The sequence below is a fragment of the Carya illinoinensis genome, chromosome 6 (assembly GCF_018687715.1).
Source record: "Carya illinoinensis cultivar Pawnee chromosome 6, C.illinoinensisPawnee_v1, whole genome shotgun sequence".
NCBI classification, from domain to species: domain Eukaryota; kingdom Viridiplantae; phylum Streptophyta; class Magnoliopsida; order Fagales; family Juglandaceae; genus Carya; species Carya illinoinensis.
In genome coordinates, this window is record NC_056757.1 from 36,961,378 (window position 1) to 36,972,632 (window position 11,255).

General features: G+C 36.6%; 1 protein-coding gene across 1 annotated transcript; it reads left to right on the plus strand.

The window, feature by feature from the left end:
* The first annotated feature begins 4,830 nt into the window (after nucleotides 1–4,830).
* Nucleotides 4,831–10,743, plus strand: LOC122314268 (survival of motor neuron-related-splicing factor 30-like). Its single transcript, XM_043129752.1, has 8 exons — nucleotides 4,831–5,051; nucleotides 6,563–6,631; nucleotides 7,309–7,428; nucleotides 7,745–7,827; nucleotides 7,932–8,007; nucleotides 9,773–9,958; nucleotides 10,117–10,245; nucleotides 10,422–10,743. The coding sequence occupies exons 1-8, from the start codon at nucleotides 4,971–4,973 to the stop codon at nucleotides 10,581–10,583; spliced, it is 906 nt and encodes a 301-aa protein (XP_042985686.1). The 5' UTR covers nucleotides 4,831–4,970; the 3' UTR covers nucleotides 10,584–10,743.
* The last annotated feature ends 512 nt before the right edge of the window (nucleotides 10,744–11,255 follow it).

An 11,255-nucleotide genomic window follows, 5' to 3' on the forward strand; every position in this document is an offset into this window, starting at 1 on the left:
TTCAAATTTTAAAACAAAAATAATATTAAAAAACTATATTCTAACAATATTATATTCAACTTTCAACTATCATCTCATCTTCTTTCAACTATCATATCATTTTATTTCAACTCAACTCACTACCCAAACCTCAAGAAGACATAATTTTCTTTTTTACCTTTATAATTCTATAATCTTTCAAATTTACAGTCATTTAACACAAAAATATACAGATGATTCGGCTCAATAGAAACGAAGAGTTTTTCTATAAATCAACCACTATTCACCCCACACCTCACACTTGATATAGCTTTTGTTTTGTTTTTCTTACATGTTGAAATGCACGTTTTGAGGATAAGAGGTCATTTCAAATTTTCTTTCATCCAGTCCCACATTCACCCCTCTCTAGTTCGTGAGAATTTTTTGCCGCCCCTTTACTCAGCTTTGTAAGTAATTCCACTACCATTTTTCCTTCCATATTAGTGAGTACTGCTTATTTATTGAGAGAGGTGAAGGGAGGACAAGAAAGTTTGTTTGTGTTATGGATTTTGTGAGATGGGTATTGCAAATTTTAGGGCTTAGGGCATGGAGATACTTGCAAGTCCGTCAATTTTTCGAGAGACTTGACTAAAATATGAAATGGGCCTGTTTTTTCTGCATTAACACTGCCCCAACAACCTTTCTTGAGGCATCACACTCAATCACAAAAGGTTGAGTGAAGTCAGGCAAAGTTAGCACAGGTGGACTAGTGACTGCTTTATTTTGGTAAAGGCCTCCTTAACTTCTTGGGCCCACTTAAATTGGTTTTTCTTTAACAAGTTGGTTAGAGGTCCAACAATACTTCCATACCCCTTTTCTAAATTTTATGTAGTAACTTGTGTGGCCTAGGAAGCCCCTAAGACCCTTGAGGGTTGTAGGACCCAAATAATTACCTCAGTACAAGCAAAACTACATTTAGAGGCCTTAGCTAGCAAGTGGTGTTGTTTTAGTGTTTCAAGGGTCACTTTCAGATGTTGCAAGTGGTCTTTGGTCTTCTACTGTCTTGCTATACACCAATTTGTCATAAAAAAAAAAAAAATCCAAGATAAATATCCTCAAATAAGGCCTAAATTTCTCATTCATTAGGTTTTGAAACGTAGAAGAGGCATTAGTTAGGCCAAATGACATAACTAAAAATTTGTAATTCCCATCATGTGTCCTAAAGGCAGTCTTAGGGACATGTTCACTTTTTACTTTGATATGATGATAACCAGATTGTAGGTCTAGTTTTGAGAACACCATTGCCCCACTAAGTTCATCTAGTAGCTGCTCTACCACAGGGATTGGATACTTGTCTTTCACAATGACCTTGTTCATGGCTTATAATCCACACACATCCTCCATGACCTATCAACCTTCCTCACTAACAATACTAGGATGAGTAAGGACTCTGACTTGGCTGAATCACACCTGTTTTTAGTAGTTCATGAACAATTTTCTCTATTTCATCATTCTGAAAGTAGAGGTATCTATAGGGTCTCACTAACACAGGCATAATATTAGGTAATATGATTATAGAATGGTCATGTGTTCTGCTGGTTGGTAGACCTTTGGGCTCCCCAAACACATCAGCAAGCTTCCCTAACAAGTTTACGAATCTACTCCCATTCTTGGGGTTTGGTTGTCCCTATAAGCTATAACCATACCCCCATTTTCTCTAGTTTATTAAGTTTATGTAAGCCCCCATCTTCAATGTTGCTGGAAGGTTATAACCCCTTGAGTAAAACTTCCTTGCCCCCTTATTGAAGCCAATAGTCAGGCTGCCCAAATTCCACAATATTGGGCCTAATTCCCTCAACCAATGCACCCTTAATACCATATTACACCCAACTAAAACCAGGACATGCACTTCAATGACAAATTCCACTCTCTGCAATTTAAAGTTGAGTTTAGGACACCTCCCCTCACTTGAAATTTCCTCCCCATTGGCCACCTTAGCCTTAACTGTTTCCTTCTCAAGTAATGCAATATTTCCCTTCCTTACTACTGAAGGGTCTAAGAAGTTATGGGTGCTGCCCGAATCAATAAGGACCACTATGATTTGACTTCCCATGTTACCCTTAATCCTCATGGCTTAGGATTATGAGATCCCACAAAAGCATGAAGCAAGATTTCTGGCTAACTCTCAATTAATTATAGATTACCCATCTCTTCTCCCTCTAGTCTATCAATCTATGCATTTTGGTCACAACTACAATCATCCACTTCCTTAATTAAAAACAGTTGAGAGTTTAGGACATTTGTGGCTAGGATTCCACTTGGAATCACAATAGTAACAGAGCCCTTTGTCTCTTTATCTTTCATCTGACTTTGGTTAATCTTTTGGACTAGAACCAAGGCCTTTGAAGGTCCTTTTGGGGTTGTCGTGTGGTTGGTTAGTGGCTGTTTAGAAGCCACTTGGTCAGATAGTGGTAAACTCCCTTTGTAACTTCTCTTGGTCACTCCCACATGTTCTTGGATTTTTGCTAGACTGTAGGCAGTCAGCAAACTATCAAGTTTAAACATCCTGATAGGTAGCCTTATGTCATCTCTCAACCCACTCAAAAAATAGCTGAGTTTATAGGATTCCGATAACTCTCTAAGTCTGTTTGAGAAAGCCTCAAATTTAAATTTATGCTCTTCTACTAATCCAGATTGTTTAAGCTTTATCAAGGCCTCCACAAGGTCATCATATGACCTATGGCCAAATCTAGTAAGTAAAGCTTGTGTAAACCCCGCCCAAGTTCCCAAACTGCCAGATTCTTTTAGGTCCCGGAACCAGACCAAAGCTTGGCCTTCCATGTGGAATAAGGCTAATCTTAGCTTATGATGAGGTAAAGTATTATAAAAGGCAAATAAGTTATTAGCCTTGTAGATCCAACTCGTGGGGTCTTTCTTATTGAAATTAGGGAAATCAATACGTACTAACCTTCATAGTGTTCCTATTGCAGGTTCCCAAGGATCCTCATGCTACTGCTGTTGCAATGGAATGTCCCTAACGGTTTCCACATACCATCTTCCCTTCTGACATCCACTAATAACATACTGCAAAAGATAAAATAACATAACGTGCATGCTCCTATGGGCCTTGCAGCAAATAAAGGAAATATTACTTAAACAATACGTAAGTTCCAAGCCCACTAGCCCACTATCACCACTGCAATCCAATGTCTCGAGCCCATCCGTGTCCTAGCCCATGGTCAGCCCAAAGCATGTGACACAACATTTTTTCTGACAAAGAGATTGAATATTATTGTTTGGTTTTGTTTGGGAGAGGAAAAAATATCAGTCAGTTTCCTGAGATCGAGAATGAAAAGATTCAAATAAGAAGCCTTATGTGTTTTGATGATTGGGTGATCTTAAAACGAATACAGGAAAAATGCACTAAGGGGAGAGAAGAATGGAGTGGTTGATTAAAAGGAAAAGAATGGCCATTGGTTGCTTGGGTCTTAAAAATATGGATCTAAAAATGTCTAGTGAATAAATCAACCAACAGGAGAGAATATTCGAGTGGCGTGATGATGGCGTGGCGAGTAATGATGGAGTGATGCGGTGCTGGGTATAGAAGCCGACGATGGACTGATGTTGCGCTGGGTTGCAGTTAATGTGTATCTTTGTTAGATGGTGTATCATGGTTGAAAAATCTATCCATCTTCTTCTTCTTGATAATCGCACAAGCCAATGAATGCTATTCTTGATTGAGTTGTGGTGTATGTACTTATAATTTTATTTATAAGATTCCTTTTTTTAGTTTTTTATTTTTTATTTTAAATTCACATTTTGAATTTCAAGTTTCATGATTTTCTCAAAGTGCTCTTTTATATAATTAAATATCTATATAAATACACGTCTCAAACATGTCTTGATGCTAGCTAGCGCCCACTCTGCTTGTGCGAGCTGAGATCCTTCACTCCTAACGCCACTCGTGGAAAAGTATCAAATTGTTTCGGCCCTCTTATTCTGCCAGAGAGGAAAAGGAAAAAAACAAAGAAAAAGCTACTCATGATCTATCAGAGATACTGTACTTTCTTCTAGGTATAGGTTAACAACAAATCTTCCAACATGCGAAATTGCAATTCCTTCCCTCCCCATAAACCACAAAAGTTATAGCAAAAGTAACATACAAAAGTACACATCTGTCCATTTTTAAATCAATCTCTAGTTATTTGATTGAAAGTTGTTTTAAAAAAATAAGGAGGATTTAGACCTATTCTTAAAAATATATATATTTAAATGGTATGCCGTATATGATGATTAATATGTTATTTATGGTCCTTAAGAAGTAACAAAAACTAGCTGAGAAGAATATGTAGTTAGCTTAGGCTACGTTTGAATATTAAGGTGATTTTTGATGATCTATGAATAGTAATATTTTGTGATCTAATTGGCATTGAGATATTTTAAATGTAAACAAATTGATATATATGTTTGAATATATAAAAGAGATTAAGATGGATTTAATTTTTTTGTAGAAAGTTAAAACAATAAGGAAGATGCTACGTTCATAAAGCGGTGGCCTCCGAAAAGGTATTTTTTCTAATTTTTTTTATATATTTAAATAATTTTTTTAAAGAAAAGAAATTTACAACATCATTTAAAAATATTTTCTTAATTACTAAGTAAAATATATATATATATAAAATAAAAAGTACAATGGTAGCCACCATCTATAAATAAAGCATTATCCAAACAGTAATGAGCCTCCTCAACTATTAATTATGCCATTCCAACCAAAAAAAAAAATCCTTGCCAAGCCTGGCCCGACAAGTTGTACCTCGGCCCAAGCACGGCCCAGTTGTTGCGTCTAAAGTCTAATCTCTCTCTCTCTCTCTCTCTCTCTCTAGATGCTAAGAGAAATCTGAGAAGGGTTTGTTTTGTGGTTTGAAAGTTCATCGTTCATTCTCTCTGCTACCGTTCTCTTCTACGCATTCCTTTGCATAAAATACATAAATTAAAAAAATATAAATAAGTAAATGCAAGGTGGAGGAGGGGAAGAGGTAAGCATAGAAGAGCTGGCCTCAAATCTCGCTACCTACAAGGATCAGCTTCTTCAGGTACCCTCTTTCTTTTCTTTTTATCTTTCAAATGATTTTAGTATTAAAATTTTATTATTATTTTTATTTCGTTTCTGGTTTTTAAATTGAATTTTCATTTGGTTTTTAATTTTGTTTCATCCGTAAGTTGTACGGTTTGTAATGAGTTTCACGCTTCCGGATTTTACATCCCTCATAATTCTAATTACGTTTTTTCAATAACTTTTTTAATCGTTTTCAGTAGTTTTTTTTTCTTTTTTTCTTTTTTTCCTCAAAAAAAGAGTAATATCGCTGTTTTTGAATTTTGTGTGTTGTGTTTTGTAGCTCACAAACTAGAAGAAAAGAAAAGAATTGAATACATAGAAGCAAAAGAAATTTTTCGTTCTCCCTTTTTTGACCATTGGTAAAAGACAAAAACTAGGCATGGTACAAAAATATAACTGCCTCAAGTGTCTCTTTTCTTTTTCCTTCTCCAATTTCAATTAATTATGGTTAATGAAGTAGGAATTTTGTTAATAATGAAATTTTCAAATAGACTTTCCGGAACAGCAATTAGATAGGTTATTACACTTCTTTTTTTGATAAGGATAGGTTCTTACACTTCTCAAATTCTGTGTATAATTTACCAAATAGCAAACACATGAAGTATATTCTATCAAGGAATTGAAGCTATTTTGACGTTGATGTTATCTAGAAGTTCAATGTGATTTTATGTCGATCAGCTTTGCATTGTTCTTGGGTGAATGCTGGTCGTTGTTTGGTGAATGTTAAAAGGAACGTATAATTGAAGGAAATTGCGATTCCTATTTTCAGAGATAACTTATGGTAAATTGGTCCTATCAAATTAGCAGCCAAAGACCTCATCGTTTTTATGTTGTTGGAGAAGGACAAGTGTTTCTTCTGAGGTCACCGAATCCTTCTCATCTTTGCAGACAATATACCTGTAGCTAGGTCTATGCCTTTGATTTGGAAGACAGTTCGCTAATTGGAAAATTGTCTTGCATGTACTTAGTCATTTCATCTTGACTAGTTGACTTGTATCCAAGTCTTATCTTTCGATGACCTGTCTGTGCTCTCTCTTGGCTTTCCTTAATACATTGTTGATTATCAGAAACAAATAAGTCCTTATCTTAATGGACAATAATGGATACCAAACAAAAACATAGACCTATGCTCTTGCCGCTACTTATGAAACACTGAATGGGAGTTTCTGTTTCTTGAGTAATCTGGAAAATTTTTGGGTTAAGGGATCAGGAGACTATTGCAGGCTCTGGTTGTAATGACCATGCAGTTTGGATGCCTTTTTAACGTTTTCCTGCAGCTAATTGTGCTGATAAAATTTTGACTATCACAATCTAATTTGAGAATAAGTTGGTGTCATATTCTTCTTTTCTATGTTCCCAAAAGCTTGCCAGCTCTTCTTTGTAAGCTTCTTTCATGGTTTAAATATATGATATAGCTTGTGAATTGAACTATCCTATGTACTATTGTCCATATAATTGTTTGGTGTAATGACTTCACCTGCGGAACAGGTCAGACAGATATTGGTTGATGATCCTGGAAATTCCGAATATGTGGACATGGAAAGGGAGCTTAAAGAGGTACTCTTTTGTTTTTGGCTACTCCCTTCCAGTTGTTCCTTTTCTTTTCCTTATAAATTTTGCTTGGACATACCTAGTATGTATCCATATAATGTTATATGTATTAGTTCTTTTTATCCTTTAGTATGTCACAGAGTGACAATGGTTGTTTTGAGAAACAGATTCCACCTATCATCAAACACTGAGGGTCCCAGGCCCATCTCCAACTGTTGTTAATTGGATGTCTAGTTGTCCGTGAAACTTTCTTTCTTTCATTTCTCTACCTTCTCTCTTTTGAAGGAATCAAGATGTTGCTCAGTGAAGCAACATCAGTTATTCTAATGGCACATCTGGAGGTGTATTTTCGTATCAGGACTGAAAAAGGTGAGGATGGTTTCTATGTTACCTAAAGTCCGTACACTCCAGAGATGGGAACTTTATGGGAATGAGAACATTTTTTAGATCTATATGTGAAAATTGAGGACTTCATCAAGATGCACATCACTTCTATCTTGGTTGCTGTGCAGGTGTGCATGTGTCGTGATGGCCTTCCTGCTCTCTCCCTCTCTCCTGATTTCAGATGTTCACTGAGATTCTAAGTTTGAATACTGACATTAATTTTCCCAATGTTGTTACTGAATAGATGTGCATGTGTTTTTTTTTTTCTTTGAGCTGGGGCTAAAGTTGTTCGGATGCAGGTGATTGCTTTGACAGAAGAGCTCCTTGCAACCGCAAAGCAAAATGATATTTCTGGATCAAATACTGGGAGAAGTGGTAGGACATCCCCAAACATGCTCCTGTCTGAGAATAATAACATGGTAAATCCATATCCCTTTGAATTATTTTTGTGTTTGGTTCTTGGGTGGTAAATCTGCTTCGTCTCATCATGAAGGCAGAAGTTACAAAAGAATGTGAATTTTTTTCAATGCTCTTTAGATTTGGCTTCTATGTAAAATATTGAACACAGTATCATCTATTACCTTTCGCAATTGCCAAATTGTTCATCAAATATTTCCTTTGACAAATGCATGTTGCCTACATATTTTATTATTGCTTTTGTTTTTGTTGATTTTGGATTCTATTCACTCGCTTTGGTTATCGCATGGTTTTTTTATTTTTGTTTTTTTCATGCAGGACTCAAGAAGCAGTTTTTATAATCACGAAAATTTTCCTATTGGCACAAAAGTTCAAGCTGTTTGGAGTGAAGATGGGGAGTGGTATGTGGAAAATATAGAGATGTCTGCTTTTCTATCAATCTGTGTTTTCTCTTTCTCATTTGTTTTACCCTTGTTTTTTGGTGTTTCATTTGTTGATTATTCAGGTATGAAGCAATGATTGAGGCGCATACTCCAAATGGCTATTATGTTTGTTATGATGGATGGGGGAATAAAGAAGAGGTATTATATCTGTGGCCACAGTTTTGAATAATTAACTCCTTATTCCTCGATGCATCCTCTTATTCTATCCTCATATTGCATCTTGTCGCTGCAAATCTGTTCATATTCTTAAAATTTACATTCTCCAGGTCTCATTAGCATTCACATTTGTTTTTCCTATTTTTTATATGGAGTAAAGGTTTCCTTTCCAGCCAAATTGCTTGTGCATATTTTCATAGCTCAACCTAGCTATAATATCACTGTGAAAAGTTATAGCTGTCAGCTAGCTCATGATATTTTTTTGTCCTAGAACATAGGTTCTCCGAATGTTGTCCTTAATATCCCTAAGCTTTTACTTAGTGTCGCCATTGAACATGCAGTTAGTGCCATAACATGGCACCAATGAGTGAAGTGCCCCCTCCCCTCCCCCCACCCCACTCTTTCTAATGTTTTTCCATCCCCACCTTGAAAGGCCCACTAACATCATCTGGAGGAGGGTTATAAGTGTACAAATTTCTTCCATCACATAGCTAATTCTAATAGAAGGAAGAATTGTCTGGATTTCTTATTCGTTAATGACAAGATTTCTTCTAATCATGACGACATTCAAGAGCATATTGTGAAGTTCTACAAGAAGTAATATAGCAGTTCCATTGGAGGCCTAAGTTCGATGGTCTTCCTTTTTAATTCTATTGATGGAGAGGAGGCGAGCTGTTTTTAGCATTCTTTTGAGTTATTAGACGTACTAGAAGTTGCAGAAACTATGAATGGAGACCAAGCCCCAGGCATGGATGGGTTTTCCTTGGCCTTTATTCAGGGTCAGGAGGTATCAGAGGAGGTTATTGTGAATGTTCTTAATGAATTTCATTCTAAAGGCATGCTTGAAAGACATTTGAATGCAACTTTTGGGGAATGGCTCACCTATTGTTTACACTGTACACATTTTGTTTCTCTTTTCACTCATTTAATGCAACTTTCATGTAATTGTGTTTTCTGAAAGCAGCCATCATAACCATCACCTATCTTTTCTCTCATGATCTTGACTACCCTGGCTCTGCCAACTTTCATGTAATTGTCTCCTTCTCCCATGATCTTAACTACCCTGGCTCCACCATTAATACCACCTTCAGTATGACAAACCACCAACGGCAGCCACTGAGTAGCTTCTTCACCTTTCATGTAACATACCATCTTCACTGCAGCATCATTTCCACTATGAGCATCCTCTTTCTTTCTCCAGCCTTTTTATAATATGGAGGATGATAGCTGATAATGCTCATCAAGTGAGTTCAGTGTGCCATCCATATTTTCCCCCTGCCTGATTGTTATATTCCTTCTCAAAGGTTTACCAGTTTTGTAGATATGAAACCTAAAGGAGAAAAATGGTAACAAAGGAAAGGTTTTGCAAATGATATGTAGAGAACTCCAATAATGGAAGGAACTATCCAAATGTGATCAAGTTGGACAGAAACAAAAATGAAATAGCTGAGAGGATACATGTGCCATCTGCTAAAGCAATCCCTTGCAAACAGGATCGACTTAATATTTTTTTCCTCAACATTGGAATTAAGTTGATGCATTAGCCTCTAAATGCTTTTTTCAGATATTGATTTCTTCTTTTCATTGCATACCAAGCCAATCTAAATGCTTTTTTCAGATATTGATTTCTTCTTTTCATTGCATACCAAGCCAATCTAAACTTATTGGATTTATCCTTTTGCCTGCAATTTGATTCATTCTTTTGCATCGATTGGTATTAGATCATAAGCAGCATTGTTATTTCCAGGTGGATCCTGCCAATGTAAGACCAATTCAAGAGGGGGTCGTTAATGCTTTGACTGAAGCTGAGAGAGCAGCTGAAGCTACCAAACAAGCTATTAAGCGTAAGATTGCACTGGCTGCTTCTGCGGACTTCCAGTCACGGAGTTTACCAGCGAAGCTTCATATAGATCCTGATGACCCAGAGGACGTGGTAAGATTTGCATGCTACTTACCATTGAAAAATGAAAACCATGGATATCTTTGGTACAGAATTTGATAATTACTTCTACTCTGTCTGATATCTTTGGTTTTGCTAGCGGTTGATTATTAAGATTTGTATGGTTCATATAGCTTCATTAACATTTACAGAAAGCTGCGAAGCGTAAGAAGATACATGCTTTTAAGTCAAAGATGCGGTTTGAGCAACTTGAAGTCACACAGAATAAGCGGCAGAATGCTTGGCAGCAGTTCCAGTCAACCAAAGGCAAGACTAAGAAGGTACTTTTGGCAGAGATTTTTGTGTCGTGCATACAATAGGAAATTTATTATTCTTTCGTTGTCTTCTGAATGATATCTTAACTCCACATTTCAGGTCAATTTCATAACTTGTTATATTTGTAATCGGTACATTGCCATTGCCCCCCTAATCTGTAGTCTCCTGTTTACTTTGTCAGATTGGTTTCTTTTCGGGGCGCAAACGGGAAAGCATCTTCAAGTCTCCTGAAGACCCACAAGGTAAGGTTGGTGTTACTGGAAGCGGAAAGGGTTTAACTGAGTTCCAAAAGAGGGAAAAGCATTTACATCTCAAGGGAGCGACCGTTGAGACTGATGATTAGCTTAGTTTTTCCATTTCCTCACTCTGCTTAATCGAACTCATTAGCAAACTATGGAGTCTTATAACAGGATGTACGATTCACTGATCGTTCATGGAGATAAGCTTTTCATCGTTTTTAATTAATTAAAGCTTTTAGCACGAGACGAATGTGCACTTTCTCACACGGTTCTTGAATCCTCTCTCGATTCGAAAGGAAGTCGCGACGTAATTAAGAAAAATTAAGAATAAGGCAAAAAATTGTTCAAAAGTAATTCCCAGCCTGCAGGCTTCCACCGGTACGAAGATATCATATGGGGGATGACAGATTACGCCGTACCCAAACAATGGATGTAATGTAGTCCGCATGAAGAGGGCAAGTGGCTGAAAGGGGTAACGAGGAAGGCAACAAGAGCCCCATCAAGACCATTATTGGAAAATTATACTTATTACGCTATAACATTATTATCCTATTTTTATCTTACTAAGAAGAGGTAGCATTGCTATTCAACTTTTGACAGTCTTCTTAATAGAAGATAATCCAATAGTGAAGGAAAGTGCCATATTTACAAAACAAGAGAGGGTGTAATGGTAGTAGTATAGCATATAACATCACTCAACAAACCATTATATAAACCCATGTAATTCGTTAAGAATCCACGGTAATATTCGTTAAAGATAAAATGAGTGGTAGTTT

What these genes read in the sequence shown, in the direction of transcription:
- LOC122314268 (XM_043129752.1), top strand. Translation starts at nt 4,971, where the DNA reads ATGCAAGGTGGAGGAGGGGAAGAGGTAAGCATAGAAGAGCTGGCCTCA. An exon ending in ACAAGGATCAGCTTCTTCAG is followed by an intron (nt 5,052 to 6,562) that starts GTACCCTCTTTC and finishes CCTGCGGAACAG; the next exon opens with GTCAGACAGATATTGGTTGA. An exon ending in CTGATGACCCAGAGGACGTG is followed by an intron (nt 9,959 to 10,116) that starts GTAAGATTTGCA and finishes TAACATTTACAG; the next exon opens with AAAGCTGCGAAGCGTAAGAA.